The sequence below is a fragment of the Astatotilapia calliptera genome, chromosome 10, assembly GCF_900246225.1.
Source record: "Astatotilapia calliptera chromosome 10, fAstCal1.2, whole genome shotgun sequence".
Classification (NCBI taxonomy): Eukaryota; Metazoa; Chordata; class Actinopteri; order Cichliformes; family Cichlidae; genus Astatotilapia; species Astatotilapia calliptera.
Window position 1 is genome coordinate 3,164,365 of NC_039311.1, and position 25,706 is coordinate 3,190,070.

The following is a 25,706-nucleotide window of genomic DNA, read 5'->3' on the forward strand; positions in this document are numbered from 1 at the left end:
AATCACATGATTAGTTCGTTACCAGGCCTCTGGAGAACTGCAGGAGCTAATTTAGCCATTTAAATCAGCTGTGTTGGTTCAAGGACACATCTAAAACCTGCAGGGACACCAGCCCTCGAGGCCTGGAGTTGCCCACCCCTGCCCTAATGTGTCTTATCACTTCTATGCTGTTGATATTCAGCTTTACTGCTCTTTTAAGCCGATGGAAGTCCATAAACTGTCTTCTTGAATAAAATGTTTAGCTTCCATTAAACAGTGGCTTGGAGACAACTACTTGCAGTTGAACTCTGAGAAGTCAGAAACATTAATTATTGCCCCTGACAGCCAGATATCTATAATCAAACAGCATCTTGGTTCTCTTGGATCATCTGTTCACATGAGCCTCAGGTATCTCGGTGTTGTTTTTGATTCTGCCATGTCTCTAGAGCAATACTCTCAACAGTTAATTAGGAACTGCCTTTTTCAGCTTAGAAATATCTCCAAACTGGAAACTTTTTTGTCTAAATCTGAGTTAGAAATGATTATTCATGCTTTTATTTCTTCTCGTTTAGATTATTGTAACAGTCTTTTTCTTTGCCAGTCAGTCCAGAATGCTCCTGCAAGGCTTTTAATAAAGACACGAAAAAGAGAGCACATTACACCAGTGTTACGCTCATTACACTGGCTTCCAGTACATTTTAGAATTCATTTTCACTTAACACAGACCTTTAAAGCTTTGAATCGTGACGCTCCTGTCTATATTTCTGATGTTTTAGAACCTCACGCTCCCTCTCGCAGCCTAAGATCATCTAATCAAAGGCTGTTGGTCGTCCCCCGAACATGTTTTAAAACCAGAGGTAACAGATCTTTTAGAGCAGTGGCCCCCAGGTTGTGGAATTCTCTCCCTCCATCTTTACGTTGCCTGGATTGTATTTATTCTTTTAAGCATCATCTTAAGACTTATTTATTTAGACTAGCTTTTAATTAGATTTGTGCTGTTTTATGTTTATGTTTTATATTCTTGTGAAGCACTTTGTGGTTTTTATCCTGTGAAGAAAAAGTTTTATCTCTACATATGAGAAGAATGTGAGAAAGTTGTGATATTAACATTTAAACATAGGATTGTGAAAATAATGAGCTGCTTGGCTCATAAAGAATGTTTGATGACTAGATTTAAGATAAGATAAGATAAGATAAGCTTTATTAGTCCCACACGTGGGAAATTTGTTTTGTTTTTTTTTTTTGTTTTTTTTTAATTTGAAGGGAAGGAAGCCTTTTGCACAAGTTGAACATAATGTTCTTATAATTCTATTATTTCCTCTTGGTGTGTGTTTTGTGACTGACAGTGACTGACATCAAGTGACTGACAGTAGTCTTTCTGTGATCTCTTTGCTCTAGCTGGCTCCAGAGAACACCGTGGTGTCCTTTAACAGAGCCCTGCAGCATGGTGCCAGCTCCTTGGAGGCTGATGTCACCATAAGGTTATAAATCACACATTCACTTTTGTTTGCATTTAATGCATGTAGCTGAAGGTTGTGTGGTAGAAATAATTACAGTTAATGGGAAATTACGAGAGAAATGTGTGATTCAGATCTGTTGCCCTTCAGTGTTTGGTGATTATTAACACATTTCGCTGCTGCTTTTTCATTTAAACTATGTTATGTTTAGTTTTCCTATAAATTTTAAAGTGCTTTACTTCTTCCAGTGTTGATGGGGTTCCCTTCCTCATGCGAGACCACACTCTGAGGCGGACCACAGATGTCACTAAGGTGTTTCCAGCCAGACAGTATGAAGATGCCTCCTTTTTCAACTGGACAGAGATACGCTCTCTCAATGCAGGCCAGTGGTTTTTGGAGGTACTAAAATCCACTTCATCTAAAGCCACCTCAAGTCCATCAGCTCTAAAATAAATTTTGCCCTCAAATAGCAAAACTGTGTGTCTCATTTTCCTTTTAGAATTTAAAGGATTAAGATCTAAAATCTGCAGACGCTTTAAAAATTTTCTAGAACATTTTATCAAACATAATTTAATGCCGATTTCAAACTGCTACAATAAGATGCATATAATGTGGAAAGATAAACAAATATGCTCCACCTCAGTGTCTACCTCGCTCTTGTTTCTTTCCTCTGCTTGTAGAGTGACCCCTACTGGACAGCAGCATCACTGACAGCGAAGGAGCGGAGCAGAATAGGCAACCAGACGGTTTGCAGTCTGGTGGAAATGCTTCGTCTGGCAGCCAAGGCCAACAGCTCCGCGCTGCTCAACATTCACAAACCTCCACCAGAGCACCCACGCTACCGCAGCTGGTTCATGGACACGCTGCGGGCTGTGCAAAAAGCGGGGATTCCCCTAAAGAGGGTGAGGACTGTAGGTCCCTCCACAATAATCCTTAAATGAATTTAGCTGTTGCCTGTAGTAGTGTTCCCCCTTTAAACACACTAAATATTAAATATTATAAATATTCCAATGAGGAATTGATTCTGTGAATTGTTGTGACAAATCTTTCGTCCTTAGCAAGTGTGACAAATATTTTAATTGTTTTCCTTAAATACTGTATACCAGTGTATGACAGCTTACGATATTATAATAAGCACCTTCTCGCAAAGCATTTAAAACTACATTTTATCTGATCTGAGTCTTTCCATGTGATATGTGTTTGTCCCAGGTGACGTGGACCCCCGACACAGACAGGGGGAGGGTGCGAGGGCTTCACCAGACCACAAGTGAGAAGCTGTCAGTGGAAGCGATAAGGCAGAGAGGAATTACAAGTCTGACCCTCCACTACAGCAAGGCTAGCCACAAAGAGCTACAGTAAGAGCAAGCAGCTGCTACTAAGCAAAGGAAAAAAGGCTCAGAAGAACTCTAAAGACATGTCAAAGGAGGCGTTTTGTGTTATTTTAAGCAAAATAAAAAAAACAACAACAATTTACAAACCTAATTGTTTGCTTAACTTGTTCTGTAGCTTGATAAAGTGTATTTAAAAGGGGAACTAATCCCTGAAACAGTTAAATATAGTTAACACTAAAGGGAATATCTTCTGACTGGTTTTGGATTTAAAAAGCTCACTATTTCTGCTCGAGGTTAGCTGCTTCAAGTGACATTTATCAGTACCAAGCTCAGGGCTCCAGGGCTGAAGAATTACACCAAGAATGACCTAAAAGTGCTAAAATCTGAACTTCCTCTAGTGGTTAACGTTAAGCTGGCTCCAAAGGTGAGTCAGTCCTCAGAGACTCTCATGTCATCATTAAAAAGTGGTAGAGTTAGTGCCCCGTTCATTGACAGCTGTAGCAGTGTTGCAGTCTACTGGGTGCTGTGTCTTCTACACATTAAACAGGAGAGTTAAACTGCCAACTACATTTGCGCTACAATGTTAAACTTGGAGGATGGATTCTACACAGCACCTAAGAAAAAAAAGACAGTTTTCTTTGAATTAGCAAAAACTTGTTTTATAAAAACAGGACAGTCTGGTCAATGAGCTACAATACCCAAGTAAGCCCAGCACACTTCTAATTGCAGAATTACACTGTTATGGTCCTTGAACACAAGCTCTACCCTCCTCTGGGACCTCTGTTGCAGCTTTAGATGAAACAAAGTCAGCTTCACGATGCACACAATATTTTCCAGTGGCTGCAGAATGATAAGAGGTGAATATTGACAAGGGAGTAAAGAGGTGAAATGAAGTGGACCTCTCTTTCTCTCTTTTCAGTGCTGACTTGTATTTTTCTTTCCCCCAGGGAGTACCTGGCCAATAATGTGAGTGTGACTGTCTACCCGGTGAATGAGCCCTGGCTCTACTCCATTCTGTGGTGTAGTGGGGTGCCTTCTGTGTCTTCTGATGCCCCCCATGTCCTCCGAAAGGTGCCTTATCCCATCTGGCTCATGGTAAACAGCTCTCCGTTCTTTCAATAGATGCAACACACACACGCACAGTGCACAAGCAAACAAGGTCACACATCGAGATGAAAGGACAGCAGGAGAGCGGACAGAGACTGACGATGGCCCAGCAAGACTTGAGGGCTAAGGCGCAGAGAAATATGAGCCCAGCAGCGGGCTTTAGGTGCACTGTGACATTATAGAACAAAAGGACCCTGGCAAAAAAGTCTGAGAAAATCTAAGACAAGGGCACAGATCTGAAGAAAACTGCAGCCTTACTCACTGCTCTAGAAGACATCAGTGTTTATGGGGACCTCTGATGGCAATGAGCAGAAACTACTCTTCTTCTCCTGTCTTGCAGAGCCAGAGCGCTTACAACTTCATCTGGATGACTTCAGATCTAGTGTCCGTCGCCATAGTCATAGGGGTTTTCTTTTTTCAGAAGTAAGTACAACACATACATGTAATGAACAGGGACTTTAAACACAGTATAACGCAATAATAATTTAATGAATACCATCCAAGTGACTCATGCATGCTCCATAATACATGAGATACCAGCCTAAGAATGGTTCTTTACAAAGACATAGATGTCTGGGTGATGACAGCAGATGATTTACGGGACAAGAAATATTACTGCTATTCTGTCAGTCCTATAAATGAATGATTGAAACAACTGGGTGGGAAAGGAGTACAGAATTCCCAATACAGCGGTCCCTCGCTATAACGCGGTTCACCTTTCGTGGCCTTGCTGTTTCACGGATATTTTTTTTGTGCAATTTTCCATGTTTTTTTTTTTTTCTTACAGCGCATTGTGTTCTGCGTCCTGATTGGCTGTAGACCATTGTCAATCAATCTCGTGCCGTGTCTCCTGTACAGTACAGAATGTCAGCTTGTCAAATTTACATACATCTGCAATCGCTAGCAGTGTGACTCTGTGCTGTACTGTATGTTGTACGTTTTCTCCCATCAAACACAACGACGCCGATGAAACGTTTTGCACCGTCAGAGGCTCCTGCCTTTGGTTTCATTCTATAATACTGGACTTATGTTTCTACAAGGTTTGAACTTTGAGAGTTTAAACAAAAGAGAAAAGTGTATAAAGTGTGTAGTGAGAGGTTTTCCAGCCTTAAAGCATCTATAATAATTGTAAAAAATAAAGTTGACTACTTCGCGGATTTCACCTATAGCAGGTTATTTTTAGGATGTAACTCCCGCGATAAATGAGGGACCGCTGTACTGAATTATTTTAATAATAGTATTATTTTATTTTAAGGTCACTATCTAAAATGACTCATGGTTGTTAAAAATTATACAGCTTTTTTTGGTTTTTCTGCCCCCAAAATGGAGATTAATACAATTTTATTTGCAGTGCAGAGTTTGAAATGAAACTAAAGAGGCATTAGTAGAGGGCCCTGAGAAAACATACATTTGGGTAAACTGGATATGTGACATCATTAGATCAGTGTTGTGTGTGGGAGTATAGTTGTTCATAATAATCACTTCATTTACTTTGCAGTTTTGAAATGTAAAATTCAAACCTCTGAACGATTCGGTGTGTCTAAATGTTTGTCGGTGTTGTGAATGCATTCACCGTGTTAACATCAGCCGGGTTGAGTCGTGGCTTTGTCTGGTCTGCTGCTTCGACACTGACTGTTCATTCTACTCTTTCTTTTCTTTCTTTTTTCTCCTTGTCCTCTGGGTATTTCCATGTTTCTTCTCCTTTCTACAACCTCTCCCTGTCTTACTGTCCTCTCTTTCTCCTCTGACATTCTTTCTTTGTCCTGTGCTCTACCTGATCTGCATGCAACCTTCCTCTGCTGCCTTCTGGCATCTGTCAGCTATCATATGATCAGGTAACTGCTATGTCTGCCTTGGCCTTTGTTTCTGCCTCCTTGTCTGTCCTCCTTGTGCTTTTTGCGCCCAACACCCCAAAGCTGGTCCCCTTCCTATCTTTCACTGCACTGCCTTGCCTTTTACACTGGGGGAAGTAATTATTTGATCCCCTGCTAGATTTGTACATTTGCTCACTTGCAAAGAAATACAGTCTTTAATTTTGTAGTAGTTTCATTTTAACGGAGAGAGAGAGAATAGCAATTAAAAACAGAAAGTTATAAATGGATTTACATATCACTGAGTGAAACATCCTACAACGCATCTGGAGCTTTGGCTCGCACTGACTGGCTGTGTGCACATGTGTGCACACGTCCTTCCCTCAGCCACAACACTAAGATGGGTCATGATGATGAGTCTTTCCAGCATCAAAAACAAGTCCAAGGCAAGTGACTAAAGAAGAAGCGCATTACGGTCATGGGGTGGCTTCAGTCTCCAACTACAACAAACTTACTGCTTTTGCTTGCCAACAAGGGTTTCTCAGCCAAATACTAAGTGTTGTTTTGCTTGGGGATAAAATACTTAAGTGACATGCAGGTCAATTTATGACTTTTATGTGTTTTTTTTTTCTTGATTGTTGTTTGATATTCTGTCTCTCTCAATTAAAAAAAAACTGCCATAAAAATTAGAAACTGTTCATTTCTTTAAAAGTTGATTCTGTTCATCTGGATGTGGAGCTTTCAGTGAGAGAAACGCTTATCACTCGTGCGAGTGACTGACTGAAGAAGACATTCGGATGAGAGTGGGATTTCTTTACCTGGATGATCGAGCACAGACCAACACAAGTGCATTTCTTTGTAACTGAGCGAACTTACAAATTCAGCAGGGCTTCAGTAATTATTCTAAGTGTATATATTATGTGTAAAAATATTACTGAATTAAAGGATGTCTTGATCAGTGTTGGTCAAGTTACTTGAAAAAAGTAATCAGTAACTAATTACTGATTACTTCCCCAAAAAAGTAATCCCGTTACTTTACTGATTACTTATTTTCAAAAGTAATTAATTACTTAGTTACTAACACGATTTACAACCTGAATAGGTAATAAAGCGATAGATCTTTCAGCCCAATTCTACTTTTTCTGCGTAATCCATCATACAAAATGTAATCAAATGGAAAAGTCTCTTTTTAAAACTTGTTTTATTAGTTTTAACCTTTTAACTTATTTTCTGCACATTCCAGCACATAAAATAAAATATTTTTTTTGTGTTTACACTCACTCTTTCGGTAATCTAATTACCGTTTCTACAATAGTAATCCCGTACTTTACTCGTTACTTGAAAAAAGTAATCGGATTACAGTAACGCGTTACTGCCCATCTCTGGTCTTGATAACAGCTGCAGTTGCTGCCTTTCATGCGATGTAAGAATCTATCTGTGTGTGTGCTGTAACAGGTGGAGGATGAGCGGGATGCAAAACTATAACCCAGAACACATCATGCTGAGCGCTGTAGCACGAAGGTCCAGTCGTGACGTCAACATCATGAAGGAGAAGCTCATATTCTCAGGTGAAGCTTAGATAGCAGTCGCACATCATCACAACTTATCGAGTCAGCTCCTGTGGGAGGCACACACTGTTTTTATTATAGCCTGTAGAGATTTGTTTATAATGCGAAAACACACCTTCAATAGCAAGGCAAGAGCAGCAGCAAAAGAATGAGCTGTAACTCTGTTTGTCTGGGTTTAAGTGGGCTATGTTTTTGTAAGCTGTTCGTTTAATTTTCATAGAAGCCCAAGAATGAACTTCAGAGTTTTTGTATCGTAGCCTTTGAACCTGGTGGATTAAAAAAAAAACACTTTTTGTTTGTGGATACTGTTGTTGGTATTAATTTGGCCCATATTGACCAAAAGTCTTTGGATATGTGATGACCTAAACTTAATTCTAGACCAGGGGTGAGGAACTCCAGGCCTCAAGAGCCGGTGTCCTGCAGGTTTTAGATGTGTCTTTGATCCAACACAGCTGATTTAAATGGCTAAATGACCTCCTCAACAAGTCTTGAAGTTCTCCAGAGGCCTGGTAATGAACTACTCATTTGATTCAGGTGTGTTGACCCAGGGTGAGATCTAAAACCTGCAGGACAGCGGCCTTTGAGGCCTGGAGTTTGCCACCCCTAGTACACCTATTAAGTACAAATCCAGCTAACACGCTTTGCCAATGCGTGTTCATGCTGTGGCCTGACTGAAGGTGACTTTGCAGTGTGTATGAATCCTGTTTGTTGTTGTTATTTCCAGAGCTTAACAATGGGCTCAGCAGTACAGAGGAACTTTCTCTGTATCCCGAGAATGGCTACGTCAGATATTCTCATGGAGGCCTCAGTCGCTGACCAGAACAGCCACAGCTGCAAACTTGAGTTTGACGTCAGAGATCTGACACGTCTTCTTTCATCAGGGTACTGATCTGCTGAGCACATATCACGTTTAAGTCCTGACAATTAAAAGTTTTCCATTTATGGCCTGTTGCTTACTTTTCTTAATCTTCCATCATAATTGTCCACTGGGTAGTGATTTCTCCATGATGACAAACTTGGGAGTGTTTTAATATCATGTATTTGGGGGTTTTCTCAGTTGTTCTATGTACTATTACCAGTTTCAGCCAAATTCTTCTGATATGGTTAGCCATTAACATTTATGTTCTAAGAAGATATTTGTTTGGCTTAAATTACCGTATTTTTCGGACCATACGGCGCACCGGATTATAAGGCGCATTAAGCGAAACAAAACAGTCAGATAAGTCAAACTTTACTCATTCTTCTTGCTTCCTCCACTTCCGTACCATTGATTCGTTAAACAAGCTAGCCCAACGTCAGTAACCCTACAAACGTCACTGCTGTTTAGTTTTCTGTCTTCATTTATGTTGGAAGTGATAGCAGAGCTGTACGTTTAATTTTCAGAAATCTCTCAGTCAGATCATGCTATATCATGTTTAGGTGGAAACTAGCAAGCTAACTGCCTGGATGTTAAACTTAATTGTTACACCTGGTAAAGCAGCAACGCTGATCATTTTATTAAAGATGAAAGAATTTAGACAGTTTTTAACTCTCAGTGATCATTTGACTTTGAGACCTGAAATGGACGGAGTTTAGGACCCAGATTACTCCGCGAGGCTCCTGACTACGGTAGCCGTGATGTTCCAACAATCCATCAAGCGGTGCGGCTTCGTAGCTTAGCAAAGTCGTACTAAAACATTTTTTGACAGATTTTTGAGCGCTGTGCAGCACATAAAATCAGTTCGAGGGTTAGTAAGCACAACCAGAATTCATACATAAGGTGCACCAGATCACTGTGGATTTTTGTGAAAATTAAAGGATTTTAAGTGCGCCTTATTGTGCAGAAAATACGGTATTTAAAATCTGTTTACAAAAGTTAAAATAGAACACGAGTTTATCATTGGCTGATATGTGCCTGTGGGGTTAATTAATGGGCAAAAGCTCTCAAAACATTATGGTACCAGAGTTAGAAAGGAATTCTTATTTTATTTATTTGTTTAATTTTAGCCAGTTATGTCAAAATTGGTTTTTAAAAAAAAGAAAAGATTTGAAAAAAAAATCCCTGATTAGTCTCACTCATACTTATAAAGCTGTACAGCTGGATTGTTCCACGACACTTACCTTACTCTGGTTTTATAAGAGGACACAGACTGGAGAGTGGTCTTTACATGTTTCTATTGTAATTCCCCCTCTGAGAGGACTCGGACTTATTTGAAATTGTATATTTTATCCTTGTGTGACAGACAGAATAAGGCACATGTGGAAACCTGTTTCCTTGCTAATCCAATCTGCCTCTGCCTCTTCTGTTACGCCATGATTGGTTTTTTTTCTAGACGTATCAAGTATTATAACTTTCACATGGCTGCCTTTTTGTTAGAATATTTTCATCTTAGTTTTATAATAGGGCAAAATGTTGAAGTGACAACTACAGATTTAGCTACAGGTGAGTTGACTGTTCAATAAAAGTGAGAAATTCTTGAAAAATGATCTGTTTTGTGGATTCTTCTTGAGTGAGACAACAAACTTCCATTTGTGTGTTTTGGGTGCTTGACTGCAACTTTTATTTTTATATGATAGTCATTACGTTAATATCGTGTGATAATTCTGGATTTGTTTTCTGCTGCCTACTGGTTAGAGTTACCAGTATAGGAGGAAGGCACATTTTGCATGCATATATACACTTACCAGGCTAAATTTCACATAGTTGTTTACCTTGATTCACAGACCAATAGCCGCTCAGTTTGTTCGTTTTTGCCATTTGCACATTTCATGGAGTGTTTCTCTCTGATTCTGAGTCATTTCCATAAAAATGGTAACTATGGTGAAAAAAAATTAAATGGTTTATAAAATGTCTTACTTTAGAAATCAAGCCAACACATAGCGGAGGTATTGGGTCAGAGTGTGCCTTTTATTGTATGTTTCCATGTTTCACAGCTGTGGGAAAAACAAGTCAACAGCAACAGAAGAAATAAAACAAGCATGTCAAGGAATAGTTTTCTCTTATTAAGCCGTCACGTTGGCTGGTAAAGCATGGTCAGAGAGAAAATGAAGGTCTGCTTCCTCTGTGATGCTGTCAGGGCTGTCAGATGGCATGGGGCAGCCAGAGTCTCTGGGGCAGTTACTCACATCTGCCTTCATGTTCTCAGTGGAGCTCTCGGCCTTTTGATCAGCTTCATTCTCCAACTGACAATCAGCTGCAAAGTAGAGAAGACTGCTTGGTCGCACGTACTGCTGCAGAGCTCAACTGACGAGCAGTCGGTAATCATTCAGTCACTTTTATTTCTGTGAATTAGGATCGAACAGGTTATCTGTCTCCTTTATTCTTAGAGCTACTACTCAAAGACCTGTTGTCTTTAATCTCTTTAACTTTGGTACCTTTCCAGTCTCGTCTAGGAAAGGATTAATGTGTCTTGTTCTTTTTCCTTTCTGGATCCAAACATCCCAGCATATTTCTTTGTGGTTCTATTATAGCACATCTGTCCTTCAATGACCTTGTCTGGGGTTCATTACTCACAGCGCAGTTGCTGCAGGGAGTTGACAGCAGCGAGCAGACGCTGCCTGTGCTCTGGATCAGTCACATTCAGCTCCATCAGATGATTCTCCCTCAGCCTCATCAAGTCGTCTACAGTTTGGTAACCACCCAGCTGCAAACATGTGTAATATTCCTGAAAAAGAAAAAATGGTACCGTTCAGAAGAAAGCTGAAGGAACAGCTTCCTGTTGGAAGGATGGTTGGGTTACCACTGAAATCAGTTCAAATAAGAGCAAAATACCTCAAGACTAAGACGCTTCAGCACTTCCTGGACAGTTGATTTGTGTCTCACTCTGTGGATTTGTGTTTCCAAGTTCTCCTTCCTCAGTATGTCCACGTAGATGAACTTGAAATTTCCTATTCTCCCATTCAGCATGCCTGTCCATATTCCCATGGAAGGCTTGGTTATGATGTCAATGACATCTCCCACCTGAGTAAAATCATTCCATTTTATTACATTTCTTAATAGATAATAGTACGTATAGAACATTGATAAAGATTCAAACTTTAATCTCAAAGATAAGGGAGCAAGTACACGTTTTGGGCCAATCATTGTTGAGATATTTCAGAAAGGACCAAGGTGATAAAACTGTAGCCAGCATGGCTCAAAATCCAGCAGAGATTGCCCTAAAATTAGCACCTGAATATCAGTCATAACTTAAATCCACAAATATCAAAGATAATATAGTAATATAATAATTTTCCATTTGCTTGCCGTACTTGTTTACCTTGAGTTTGAGGGACTCGGTGTCGTATGGACTTGGCACATACTCTGTATGGACTCTGGCTCTGCCACAAAACTGTCTTGTGCATAGCAGATCGTCCTCTAGCTTCAGACTGTTTCTGTTACTGGAATAGTCTGACCCACTGGTGACTCCACCTGGGAAACAGAACACAAGAGGCTTCAGCAAAGGGCAGCAGAATTAAAATGCTCATCCACATTTCAGTAACACAGCAGCACAAGTGTGAGATGGGGATTCTGTTTTTGATATGTCAGCGGTCAGTGTAGCTGGACAAATTAGTGCATCAGAAGAGGGGTAATAGGATACTCAGAACACAAGGATTGCATAATTCATTGGGTTGTGGTGTGAAGGATGTGCTTGGGTCTGTGCCCAGAGGTGCTTACTTGAGGAGCTTTGTCTGCTGTTGAGGCTGTAGAGGCTTTCCAGAGAGATACTGGACCTATGGTGCGCTTTAGTAATTGGTCTCCCATGGTCAGCATCCGTCTTCTCTGCTTCACCTTTCTGCATGTCTCTGCTCTGCACAGTAAAAACATTCATTCGTGTTGTTATCTCCAATGCAGTATATGCTTTTGGTTCTCTGTCATGTTCTCTGTCGATTTTGTGCCACAGGAATTTTAGGATAAATAAAAGACAAAGCTAACCAAGCAGAAAGCTGAGTCAGGGCCCTAGGCTGCTGTGTTTGATTCCTCATGTGACTGAACAGCTCAGTATCCCAGACACGTCAGCTCCTCTGGCAAGCAAAATACCTAATCCTGCAAACACTGCTTTGCTTTTTATAGCAGAAGTCCAGGAACTGTGCGGTGAGCTTAATCCCCAACTTCCTGTGCTCAGCTTTTAACATCCTGCTTCTCTTAGTCTGAAATCTAAATGAGTTTGGCTAAACTGTATACTGCACATCATCTTTAAGTGATTTCTTTAAACTGCACTTTTTACAGGGTGCAATGGTTGTACTGCATACATGTCAAAATGATTAAAAAAACAACAAGAATTGGGTACACAAGTGTACATTTTGGGGGATTTTATCTTAATACACATGGTCAAAAATACATATCCATACAACCCCACTAATAGTCAGTTAGTAACCTTTAGCAAGTTCCACCAGATGCTTTTGGTAGCCATCAACAAGCGTCTGAAATAATTTGGCTGGATATTTGAGGTTGTGGTCGGGGCTTGGGGAAAGTCATTGCAGAAGCTTAACTTTAGCCTTTAACCAGTTCTGATGTGAGTTTGGGATCACTGTCTGTTAGAAAACCCAGTTGTGTCAAGTTTCAACCATGTAGCTGCAATTTGTGGTGAAGTTGAAAAATTTTGAGGTACTCCTTGTCCTTTATTATTTCATTTACTTTGTGCATTATACCTGTACTACTGGCAGCCAAACACAGCATAATGCTTGACAGTGGGGACAAAGCCTCATCTTTACACCTCCAAATATACGTCTTATAAGTATCTGGCTCCCAACATGTGCAAATCTACAATTCTCTTTCACACTGTCCTGAGTTTTGGTCAGTTAAATAAGTGCTGTGAAGGTAATCCTAAAGAAACTACCTATAAGTACTGATCACTATGCATTCATCGTGTGTCTATGATCAATGCAAAGAAAAATTCTGGGGCGCTAACAAGAATTTAAGTTCCCTCAGAAGGCTAACCTGGCCCAGCATTGTCCAATCATACTGAGCTGAAAATGTTAGTAATGCTAGCTGATGATAGGATGTCATTTAATGCATTTAAACAGAAAAATTATTTTCATATTGGAGTGTGAAGATGTGTTTCACAGCTGAGCCTGGATAACTAGATCATTTTGGTCCCTCTCCTACTATTGTTTGTTATTTCATTACATGAAGCCATGAACAAATTTCTGCATTAACACAACATTTGCAGATGCATGACTTACAGAGATGATAGTTTGTGTTCCCTCTGGTGAGGCCTCGATGTGTTTCCTGTCACTCTGAGATAGATGTTCCAGCTCTGTCCTCCGCACTCTCGATGTGGTCAGCTCACCGTTCTGCTCCCGCGTTCGCTTGAATAACAAAGCACACTGTAAACAGAAGGATCCAACACAGCTCCTGAAAATAAACATTTAAGAAAGAAAGTTTGAATCCGTAGACGAACGAGCTGGCAGGACGAGGAGGCTGGGCTCTCTTACCAGACAACTTTCATTATCCTGTGGTTTCATTAAAGGCGAGTGCTGTCTTAAGGCTTCAAATCTCTCAAATCTGGTCAACTGTTTGAATAAAAGACAGATTAAAATGTGTGTTTTCTGGTGGGCAACATGAACACCAACAATATAAAACCTGTGTTCTGAATTAGGCTAAACCCTGGAAGCTACACAGCTTGCAGAAATGCTATTTTTGTTGTGGTTGGAGTTTCTTAAATATACATTTTACAAGTTATTAATTACATGTGCTTATTTTTGATCAGCTGCATATATTTTCTAAAGTGTCACTGAAGCTGGTGAAGCATGAAGCAAAGCATCCTTTCTTATACAGGTTGCCCATTAGCATCAGCTTAGCAGTAATTCGGTGCTGCTCTCAGAAATCTGTTACAGTGTGTGTTGGCTAATTTCCCAACAAGGACGTAAACTGAGCCCTCGCTGTCATGCACTGAGTGGTTGGATAAGCACCTCTTAATACCACATACAGGAAACAAGTATAATAAGGCAGATGTTTCTGAAAAGTAAATATCTGCCTCTCCTGACCGTCCTGCTGCTTCATCAGTACTGCTCTCTGAACTATGTGCTCTGATGTATGATGTTGAGTCTGATTTCAGTCAGTAATTTGGCCACATTGGCAAAATTATATTGCTGTAGTCTCGAGAGTCACTCTAACTCAATTCTAAAGAACCACTTGATAATTTAAATGTAGGCTGAAGCCACTGAACAAGATTTGTGGTTACTGTCACAGCCTGAGGTGCTGTGTGGTAGACTTTAAAAATAATTCATTACTAGTTACTTGATTGCATCACGATCTCGAGTCTTCAATGAATGTGTCATTTACCATTATAGATTTTTGGTGTTGGCACAGAGGGAACTGAATTATATCTGAGAGTGTTTGTAAGTCTGGATGCAAGTTGAAGCTGTTCAAAAAACTCCACTAAGTTGCCAAATTATACGGACAAATTAAGTCTACACAGTCGATGTCTAAAACGAGCACAGGCTAATATGTTGCAGTATTAGAATAGATTAGGTTTACTTAAATGACAACAGACTGTATAAACTGCAGAGTGATAATATTACTTTGATATTGTGAAATTAAGCGTTTCAGTGTACACTACTGATAAAATTGTATGTAATGCTACTATCACATCAATCACAACATGCACATTAACAACAACAAAAATGAATTGTGGAAATCAAAATAGCAGCAAGATTTGCAGGTTTAGGCTTCAGTGGGAGTCAAATGGCAAATCTACCCTACCCACAATGCAGTGCAGCTTTTTCCTGATTACAAACTTAGGCTATGTCCACACGTACACGGGTATTTTTGAAAACGGAGATTTTCCGTTTTCGTTTTAAAAAATAATCCCGTCCACATATAAAGGCAGAAATGAAGGAAAACACTGCTATGAACATGCCAAAGCAACAGGTGGCGATATATTCCTAACCGTGCAGAAATGTTGGCCAATCAGAAGTTTAGAAGCCTCGGTGGGAAAAAGTAAACAAAGCTGGGGCATAGAAGCAGAACCGAGTCGTATGTGTGGAGGGACAGTAACTGTGTGTGTATATGTAAGCATTTAAACACTGCAGAGAGTAGAATTAACGCCGTTTACGTGTGGACGAAAGGTGCAAACGCATAGAAAAATCTGCGTTTTCAAAAATACCCGGGTACGTGTGGACGTAGCCTAAATGTGTAAACATTACATTCTGAACCAGCCACTTTCAACACTGTGTGGAATCCCTTCATAGAAACAGTCCATTATTGATTTATTTTAAAAAATTATGATTATGATGTTTTGAAGAGCTAACGAAACATTAATGATAACTGAGGCTGGAAATTAAAACCAGTACTTAAAAACCTCCTGATTTCATTAAAACAATGATGAAACACAAGCGCTAAGCGCTAATTTCAGTTACAGTTCAGTTAGCTTAAATGTTCCCAAAAGAGCCCTGAAGCACATTTAGAACGGTGAGCAGTGTTGCCAACTCCTCAGTAAGGAAAATCGCTATTGGTTGTCCTAAAAGTCGCTAGAAGTTGCCAAATGACGTCATCGCCTAATTTGCATAATTGATCATGCTAATCTAATTGTAACCTTTGTTGTTGGAGAGAGAAATAACATCGTGGAAGAGACATAAAGTGAGTAAAAAACGTCCTAAATGCATTTAGAGTTTATTTAGAACTACAAATTAAATTTCTTTTAGCAATTATTGTTTTTTTTAATGTCCCAATTCCAACCCTGCTCCTTTACCCGGGCTTGGACCGGCAAGTGACCCGAAATAGACACTCTGGTGGAGTTACTTTGTGTGTGTGTTTATAAGTAGTTTTAAACCTTGTGATCCACAAAACAGCATAAGAGTAAAAGAAGAACTGACTGCGTTACAGCACCCGCTGCTTGTTGAGAGTAAAAGCGATACGAGCTTTCATGTCTTTTTTTAGCGACTTTCTTTAGAAAAAAAGTCGCTAAGGGGTCTGAAAACTCGCTAAATATAGCGACAAAGTCGCTAAGTTGGCAACACTGATGGCGAGCCCTGCAAAGCACAGAATAATGATACTTAGGAGAGCTGGGAGGAGGAAGTAGGTATCTTGGATTGGTTTGCTCATTCAAACAGAAAGCTTCATTGGCTGACAGGAAGACATAACTCCATCAGTGTATCTTGATGCATGCTCAATCATCCAGGTAAGGACATCACAATTATGGGGATTTGGGGGGTTTCCAAAAATATAAAAAAGAAAAAGAGATTTAAATTCATAATCATTTGGGGAAAATTACATTTGATAAAAAAAATTCTGCCAGTCTGGTAAATACTTGTACCACTGTAAGCTACTAGTTAGTTTAGCATAAAGTAATGGAACAGGGAAACTGCTTTATTATACCATATGCTCCCAAATAATCTGGTATAAGGACTTTAAAACACAACTTGTTGTTATTTTTATGGATTTAATTTAAAAAAAAAAAACATTATGCTTTAAGTTAACAATTATTACAAATTATTAATAAAGTTAATGATGCACCAATGTTCTCAGCTAACGAGTTGCCAGGAGGTAAATAAGCCGACCTTCTAAAGTGTTGCATTGAATTGGATAAATTACTCTAGACTTTCCTAAAGAGCTTTTGGTCAAGTTTCAAGTCTTATTAAATGCAAGTTGATGTTCATTGTGTAAATTATGGTCTGGATATGATAGTATATAATTTAGGACATGGCATTTGACTACAAGCCGTAATATCCTGGCCCATATCACAGATACTCCCAATCAAATGTTGTTAGTTCCTGATTTACAGCTTTGTTTTCTCTCATTTGCTTAGAAGCTTCACTGATGGATGGTAATAATGACAAGGTTATAACTTACAGTGTTTTGGTAGAGATGCAAATCTGTGATGGAGCGGATCATTTGGGGAGGAGACAGACCCGACTGTTTTCTATCCAGCTCTGTCCAGTGTACGAGGGTCTCAAAACGATCCCATTCTGTGGTCTGTGGCAGCTCACAAAGTCCATGTCGAGGTTGGTAGCAAGTCTGAGAGAAGAAAGTCTGTGGATAGTCAAAAGGGCTCCACAGGTAATTTCCAACCCTTGTGCTCCAAGCTTCATCCTCCTCTGGATCTTTATGGAGATTCCTGGCGTGTTGCTGTAACAGCTGCTGTGGCAGCGGAGCAGTTTTGGAGAGTCTCCTCTCAATCTTCCTCCTCCGGCCGATGCAGGTTAGGACTGAGTTGTTGTTGCTCACAATTTCTGCATCTGCTACATGAGATCACCAGATATTGCATGTATTATAAACAGATTCATTGAAAAACTGGAAAGCATCCTCACGAGTAGCTCACCGTTACTCTTAGATGTGCTCTTTCCCTTTCCACTTCTTGCTTGCACAAAATTTTGTAATTTCCTTAGTCTTGCTGTAGTTTTTATTGATTCCGATGCATCAGCTGATGTCTTACTCTCCTAGATTAAAGCAAATAAAAACAAATGCATACATTCAGTGCAGTGTACAAATATTCAACACCAACCATGTCTCCAGAACAGATAGAACAACACTAAATACTAGAGTAATAGGGTTTTTAGTTTTATGAGGTCTTCCACCTTACTGCCAGTAAAGTATAATACTTTCTATGTTTAACATAAAGTCTATGCCAGGGTGCTGGAAAGGAGAGTTCGTCCATTAGTCGAACCTCGGATACAGGAGGAACAATGCGGTTTTCGTCCTGGTCGCGGAACACTGGACCAGCTCTTTATCCTCTCCAGGATACTTGAGGGTGCATGGGAGTTTGCCCAACCAGTCTACATGTGTTTTGTGGACTTGGAGAAGGCATTCGACCGTGTCCCTCGGGGTGTCCTGTGGGAGGTGTTGCGGGAATATGGGGTGTCTGGTTAATTGCTACGGGCCATTCGATCCCTATATAACCGTTGCAAGAGCTTGGTTCGCATTGCCGGCAATAAGTCGGACTCGTTCCCGGTGGGTGATGGGCTCCGCCAGGGCTGCCCTTTGTCTCCGGTTCTGTTCATAATTTTTATGGACAGGATTTCTAGGTGCAGCCAAGTGGCGGAGGGCTTTCGCTTTGGTGGCCTCAGAATCTCATCTCTGATTTTTGCAGACGATGTGGTTCTGTTGGCTTCATCGGGTGAGGGCCTCCAGCTCGCACTGGAGCGGTTCGCAGCCGAGTGTGAAGCAGCGGGAATGAGGATCAGCACCTCCAAATCTGAGGCCATGGTTCTCAGCCGGAAAAGGGTGGAGTGCCCACTCCGGGTCGGGGATGAGTTCCTGCCCCAAGTGGAGGAGTTCAAGTATCTCGGGGTCTTGTTCTCGAGTGATGGGAGAAGGGAGCCGGAGATCGACAGACGGATTGGGGCTGCAGCTGCAGTAATGCGGACGCTGCACCGGTCCGTCGTGGTGAAGAGGGAGCTGAGTGTAAAAGCGAAGCTCTCAATTTACCGGTCGATCTACGTCCCTACCCTCACCTATGGCCACGAAGGGTGGCTGGCCTCTCCCTTAGAGATAGGGTGAGAAGTTCGGCCATCCGGGAGGGGCTCAGAGTAGAGCAGCTGCTGCTCCACATCGAAAGGAGCCAGCTGAGGTGGTTCGGGCATCTGACAAGGATGCCCCCTGGGCGCCTCCTGGATGAGGTGTTCCAGGCATGTCCCACCGGGAGGAGGCCCCGGGGCAGACCCAGGACACGCTGGAGAGATTATATCTCTCGGCTGGCCTGGGAACGCCTTGGTATTCCCCCGGATAAGCTGGAGGAGGTGGCTGGGGAGAGGGAGGTCTGGGCCTCTTTGCTTAGGCTGCTGCCCCCGCGACCCGGCCCCGGATAAAGCGGATGAAGATGGATGGATGGATGGATGGATGGATGGATGGATGGATGTTTAACAATGATTTACTTCATGTTAAACGACTGCTGCCGAACCTATTCATGTTAATTTTCGAATCATACTAAGAAGATTAAAATCTGTGGCCCACATTGTAATTTGTTTCAGTACAGCTTTGATTTGAATCCACTATATACAGTTTAGTCAACTATATTTATAGCACATATAGGTAATATATATCATATCTCTACACTGGATCAATGGGTCCCACCTGCCTGGCTTTCCTGACAGCCTCAGGATTTTCTCAGCTGTTCCCCAGCACTATGATTATAAGACATGACAGCGTGGCTGGTAGTGTTTCTAGTTTGTAGAAACACTACCAGCTGCATCGTGGAATATGTCTAGAAACCTACTGTACCATAAACCACTACTGTTCCTCCAAATGAAAGCGACATCTGTGTTAAAGCACCTTTTTTGCATTGAATTGCTGGTACACCTGACATTCAGTTTGAGGCTACATCTCATTCCCACAAACAACTACAGGGCTTGAGATCATTCCAGTGATCTTGGTATGCTCATTTTATACCGCAGCCAAACTGCTGCTTCCTCACATCTGCCCAAAACAAGGAAAAAACAGTCAGAGCTGGTCAGACTAGTGTGCAGGTGTGACTGCACCAACTGCATGTCCCGTTTCCAGGTTTTCAATTTTTGCAAAATGTGATATTTTGACTCGCTACTGCTTATGTGAAAGTGAGATCTAACTGAGGCTCATTCATTAAATGGTAAATGGTAAATGGCCTGTATTTATATAGCGCTTTACTAGTCCCTAAGGACCCCAAAGCGCTTTACATATCCAGTCATCCACCCATTCACACACACATTCACACACTGGTGATGGCAGCTACATTGTAGCCACAGCCACCCTGGGGCGCACTGACAGAGGCGAGGCTGCCGGACACTGGCGCCACCGGGCCCTCTGACCACCACCAGTAGGCAACGGGTGAAGTGTCTTGCCCAAGGACACAACGACCGAGACTGTCCAAGCCGGGGCTCGAACCGGCAACCTTCCGATTACGAGGCGAACTCCCAACTCTTGAGCCACGATCGATTAGACTTTGTCCCATTAAACCTCGGGGTGACACTCTTTAATAACCGTTATAAATATGTGTATATTTTTTACTGGTACTAATTACACAAAATGTAAGGTATTATTTGGATGATATTGTAAATTTACAACTGGTTTATAAAGATGACTGGTTGGGGGTCATCTGCCTGAGCCTGGTTCTGCCGGAGGTTTCTTCCTGTTCAAAGGGAGTGTTTCCTTCCTTCTGTCACCAGGTACGTGCTCATAGGTGGGGATCTTTATTATAAGGTGTTACAGTCTTCTGGATTAATTAAATCTAAAGACTACTTTGTCATGTTGCAGTTACAGTCACTCAAAGCACTGAAGGGACAAAAACTCCATAGGTTGGTAACCACTGGAACAACTGCTAAAGTAAAAGATCCGAGCATTTCCTGCCTACGTTCCAGTTATATCATTCAAAAAGTGTAGCCGTGGTGTACACAGGTCTCTTTTGATGCATATGCTGCCTCATTGTGTATTTGTTTTTTCTGTGATGTTAGCAATGTTCCATGCTCCACTACTTTATCAGCAGCTGGCATGAAATGCGGTAAACGGTATCAAATTCAGGTGTTCTAAAGACCTCGGGGAAGATATAAAAGGTCCTTATAAAGGAGATTAAAGATTACAGAGCAGATTACAGTGGACTCTGTATCTGATTTGGTTGACATACATTTGACCTCTCAGAGATTTTTTTGAGATGTTGAGTTCTTACCTCCATCCGAACCTACGAAGCGTATCTTTTGTTATAATTTAATTATTATCTGACAGATGTATTATATTCTTATATCTTTATTGGTACTTGACACTGTTTTTATCGAATCCCCCTTTTTCCTTGGTTACATAAGCAGAGCGTGGATCGTGAGCAAGGATAAACATGCACAGTCGTTTTGCTCACATGCACACATGGCAAGTGCACAAACATCCAGGAATGCCAGGTATTTGTAAGCCTGTCTGGCACTCGCATCCATGTGGGTACAGGATTACGAGACCTTTAACTCTGCCATCTGCACGGCTTTGCAAATAACTATCATTTGTGGTGCTAAAGTGATTGCCTCCTTATCAGAAGACAAGTGTGAGAGTCCCTATTATACAACGTACTGCCCTGTGTGCTCTGGCTCCATTTCAAAATGTAATCATTATAGAGAGACTACAGAGTTGTGTTTTCATGGCTTTTGTCTTATACTCATCATAAATGTGCTGTAAAGTGATGTGGTTGTACCTGAGTAGTCTGTGTCCTGTCAGACCTCACATCCTTCACTTTGTCTTCTGTTGTCAGTTTGCTGCTGTCACACATCTCTGCAGGATCAATCCACATATTGCATAATAATTTATTCACCTTAATTTGTATGAAGTCCAACAATCAAGTGAGTAATGCAGTTTAACAAATTGCTTTTCATCATACATATCGAAGAGGAGCTGATTCTCCTTACTTTGCTATTTTACCCCAGCCATTGCTGCCAGTGGTAAATTCTCCTGTAATGCATCAGCTGTTTGGTAAACCTCACTGGACTTCTGGTTTCTGCTAAGTGCTATGTTTTAGGCGATGTGTGCACACACACACACACACACACACACACACACACACACACACACACACACACACACACACATATATACATATTTTTTTTTCTTTTTTTGTACCTTTTTCTTGGACTTTCATTTGATGAAACAAGTCCTTCTTGTCACCACATGACAACCAGCAGGTATGATGAATGTCTGTTTCTGCAACACACGGGGTGGAGAGGGAAGAAGCTGTCACATTGTAGCCGTATAGAAAGGTACAGCTACGATTAGAAATAGAAATGTGAACATCTGAGACGTGATCCTTTTGCACCAACCTAACATTTCATTGTCCAAGGCTGATTTTGGCACGCATGATCTAAAATCACAAGTAAATAATTATTGCCTGAATGAAATTGAAAATTGAGATAAACTCAAGATGATAATAAAAATATATGTAAAACTCACCTTTTGCTCTCTCTTTTAAACTTCATCTTTCCCAGGGGTCGGTTCTTGGTAAAACAAAGAACACAACTTTTAGTAAGCAAATGTGCACAAAAATTGTGAACACACTTATTCCATGTGTTTTGCATTGTGTGTTTATAAGTTAAATGTAACAGTGAACGTTTGAGTATTTGATTACGTCTATAAAAGCTCAGAGGCAGCAGACTTACGGAAGTAATTGAAGGATCTGAGCCGCCCCAGTCAGCATTGCGCCTCAGAAGAACAGGACTGCAGTGGTACTTGGGCAGGACTTCCTTGAGCTTTTGGTTGTTTGCTGGTTCATACATGCTTTCTGTGGAGCCCTCCTAAACAGAAAGCCAGCACGCATGTTGTTAAGTACTGTAGTATTTGACCCACCTAAGAACTTTAATAATAATCAGGACAAGTTCATAATCAGTCACAAGGCTAACAAATAGAGACAGACAACCATTCCCACTCACAGTCAGTTTAGAATCACCAGTTAACCTGTCTCAGTCATTGTCTTTGGATTGTAGGAGGAAACTGGAAACCCAGAGAGAGAGAATACAGGCCCCAGGCGGGATTTGAACCTTTTTTGTGTACGCAGGTTAGCACGGGGCTTCCTCTTTTTGCTACAGGCTATGCAAAAACCACTCGTATTAATTCAAACAAAATTCAGTCGTGGATACAAATGTTGGTGGCCGTTAAGTTATGTACGGGCTCACTTAAAAAATAAAAATAAATAAATGGGGAACACGACATTACATTCCCAGAGAGATGATGAAATGAAAATATTATATTGGAAAATCAAACAGCTGCTCCCTGTGTGCTGATGTCTGTTTAGTTCAGACTGACCCACCTGTTAAGGCAACAATAGGATATATGCAGACATATACGCACTAATCATTCATTATAATAAGATAATACAACATTTGAAAAAAGTCATCTACAGATAGAGTTACTGCCCCTCGGTGTGTGAGATCAGCTACACCATATAATGTTCCCACTCATGAAGGTCTCACTTCCAACAACAAATAAAATTTGACACATGATGATTTCCCTGCTCCTTAATATTAATATTTATTTTATATGAAACATCAAGACCAACTATAAGCTCATCTGTTGATATGATAATCAATTCTCTAACGCTGTTGTAATAATGGAATCATTTATCCAACAAAATGCACAAAATGCAGGAAATAGAAGGATAGTAAAGAAGAAAAAGACTGCATCAAAGAAATCGGAACGAATCTTGGAGGAAAGTTGTTTGCTGTATTGTCTCATCCCGCAGAGAGACCTGTCAACAATAATAACATCAGCAGTGTCTCCCATAAGAGTACCATGACTTTCCTCTGTTCACCAGTTCCTTTAAGTGTCTCCTCACAGGCTAACCTCAAGTTTAGAGCAGTTCAAAAGATGAATCTTACCAGTGTGAAGCAGAACAGGTTCATGGCTGATGGTCTGGGTCGAAGACAACGAAACCAAGTGGAGACAGGCTTAGCCTCCGGGTCACGTAAGCGCACTTTCACGCGCCATCCTCCATCTCAAACCCACACAAGCACCCTACCACACCCCCGTGATGCAAAGGCTCACGCAGCCCCTGTGCTGTCTCCAGCCTGTGGCCTATTCCTAGAGTCAAATCCCTCACCTAATCCAATAGATGCAGTGAGCCGTTACTGTCCAACGCTGGCCTCAGAAAGCATCAGGACACCTATAGCAAGAAGACAATAAACCACACAGGCTGCCTTTGTTTTGCTCGTGTCTAAAATGATTATGATAATGACTTCATGGAGATTATGTAATCGCTGAGTGAGGTTAAACTTCCAGTGACCTTTTTTACTCAGTTAAAAAGTGTTTTGGATGTAATTCAGGGAGAATATCAGGATTTATCGCATTATCAAATGTGTCTTTATGTCTGCACACATGCTGAAGTCAAGCATGCTTTACACAGATGATAATCACTTAGGTAATACTTTAACCTTGTGTTACTCAAGTACGCAGCTACAATTTTATTTTGATTTTATTGTACTCTGTTTATTAGACAATGAGAAACTACTTACTCTCATAGACATCAGAAATATGGCATTTTTTATGGAAGCGCACATGTGCAATACTGGGAGCTGTGTATGTCTGTGAAATTTCAGTCCAGTTTGTTGTCATTTGTCCATCAGAGATTTTTAATATGCTACTTATGTAACAATACATAAATAAGCAAATAAATACAGCAGATTTTGGTAAAACCAAACAACAGCTTTGCTTTTTGTCACAATCAGCAGGAGCTGATTCTTTGTGGAGAGAATACTAGACTCAAATGCAGACCAAAAACAGGGCGTGAAACGTGACTAGAACAAAAAGTGAGCCGTTTGTTGTGGCTGATAACAAGAGTACATAAACAAAGCAAAGGCGAGCGGGGCGACAACTAAACTAGAACCTAAACTGGAAAAACTCAACTATGATAACTGTGACAAAAACATGAACATGATTCATAACAGGTGCATGCGGGAAACTATGAGAATAAACATGAACATGACCTGAACAGAATCATGAATTACCTGAAACTTGACATGATATGAAGGGAAGAACACAGACAGCCTGACAATGGCTACGTTCACACTGCAGGCGAAAGCGCATCAAATCCGATTTTTTTGACCCTATGCGACCCATCTATCCGATCATGGTGTGACAGTGTGAACAGCACAAATCCAATATTTTCAAATCCGATCTGGGTCACTTTCGTATGTGGTCCTGAATCCGATACATATCCGATGTTTTAGAAAGCGACTGCTGTTTGATGGTCAAGTCGCATTAAATCCGTCTTTTACGTCACTGACACAAGACAGATGCCAATTATCAGCGCCGGAGAAGCGCCCGAGAAGACATCGTGAACGCTTCCTGGCCATCCAGTGTAGATGTCAGTGAAACTGTTGGGAAGACAACGTTGGAGAAACGTGAACATTTTCTTTGTACTGTATAATCTGCAGATTCTGACAGAAATCTGCAGCTATCCTTTGAAGCACCGCTCCTCTAAAACAGCAATAAGGATCATTATTAGGTTATTTACATTATTATGTAAATAACAAAATAACTTAAAGCAAAAATTGGGAAACGTAAAGTTCGAAGTCTTTATATTAAGGCCATCGGTCAAACAATACTGTTTGCTCTGGGTCTAAACAGAGCGCGTTGTGTGTGGCATCCTCTTTTGCGCATGCGGCCGCTTTGAGCGTTCACACTAGAGTGCGTTTGCTGTCGCATTTTATTTGTAGTGTGAACGAGCAGACAAAAAAATCGGATTTGATCAAAAAATCGGAGTTGAGCATCAAGACCTGCAGTGTGAACGTAGCCTAAGACTGAATGAAACACACAGACTCAATACACACAGGGGAAGTGGAAACACGTTGGGAAACAGCTGAAACAAATGAAACAAATGATGGGAGTAAAACTTGAACAAAGAAGCACAAGACTTTCAAAATAAAACAGGAAACATGGAGAGACGTAGACATGACAACACAGGCTTGACAACATAAAACGAGCGGATGAGAAATACATAACAACTAGCACAGAAGGCCTGGGTGAAACAGACTAAATTTAAATTCAATGAATAATAATCGCAAACTCCACATTATCTTCAAAATATAACATAAGAGATCAAAACCAACTGAAATCAC

At 40.8% G+C, this 25,706-nt stretch overlaps 2 protein-coding genes across 5 annotated transcripts in view; one reads left to right on the top strand and one right to left on the bottom strand.

The window, feature by feature from the left end:
• gdpd5a (glycerophosphodiester phosphodiesterase domain containing 5a) overlaps positions 1–8,195 on the top strand; it is a 33,231-nt gene extending 25,036 nt beyond the window's left edge. Inside the window, exons 9-17 of one of the 3 annotated variants that reach the window (XM_026182381.1) lie at positions 1,378–1,460; positions 1,685–1,835; positions 2,117–2,347; positions 2,646–2,791; positions 3,715–3,862; positions 4,215–4,297; positions 5,695–5,709; positions 7,141–7,253; positions 7,978–8,195. In XM_026182381.1, the coding sequence (XP_026038166.1) occupies positions 1,378–1,460; positions 1,685–1,835; positions 2,117–2,347; positions 2,646–2,791; positions 3,715–3,862; positions 4,215–4,297; positions 5,695–5,709; positions 7,141–7,253; positions 7,978–8,069 (1,062 nt within the window). In that variant the 3' untranslated portion in view covers positions 8,070–8,195. The remainder of the gene's footprint in view (positions 1–1,377; positions 1,461–1,684; positions 1,836–2,116; positions 2,348–2,645; positions 2,792–3,714; positions 3,863–4,214; positions 4,298–5,694; positions 5,710–7,140; positions 7,254–7,977) is intronic. The other 2 variants (XM_026182382.1, XM_026182383.1) reach the window with 2 other exon arrangements.
• A 1,935-nt stretch (positions 8,196–10,130) lies between these two features.
• On the bottom strand, positions 10,131–23,781 carry samsn1b (SAM domain, SH3 domain and nuclear localisation signals 1b). Of its 2 annotated transcripts, none has more exons than XM_026182380.1 (15): positions 23,469–23,781; positions 22,254–22,388; positions 22,048–22,091; positions 21,918–21,958; positions 21,721–21,801; positions 21,299–21,375; positions 17,477–17,594; positions 17,008–17,393; positions 13,650–13,727; positions 13,398–13,523; positions 11,890–12,022; positions 11,492–11,643; positions 11,005–11,193; positions 10,747–10,897; positions 10,131–10,426 (listed from the first exon to the last, which is right to left on the bottom strand). In XM_026182380.1, exons 1-15 carry the CDS (start codon positions 23,490–23,492, stop codon positions 10,236–10,238), a joined length of 1,926 nt encoding a protein of 641 aa, XP_026038165.1. In that variant the 5' UTR covers positions 23,493–23,781; the 3' UTR covers positions 10,131–10,235. The 2 variants fall into 2 exon arrangements, with proteins under 2 accessions (XP_026038165.1, XP_026038164.1); XM_026182379.1 differs by having other exon boundaries at positions 17,008–17,396.
• Positions 23,782–25,706: the final 1,925 nt, after the last annotated feature.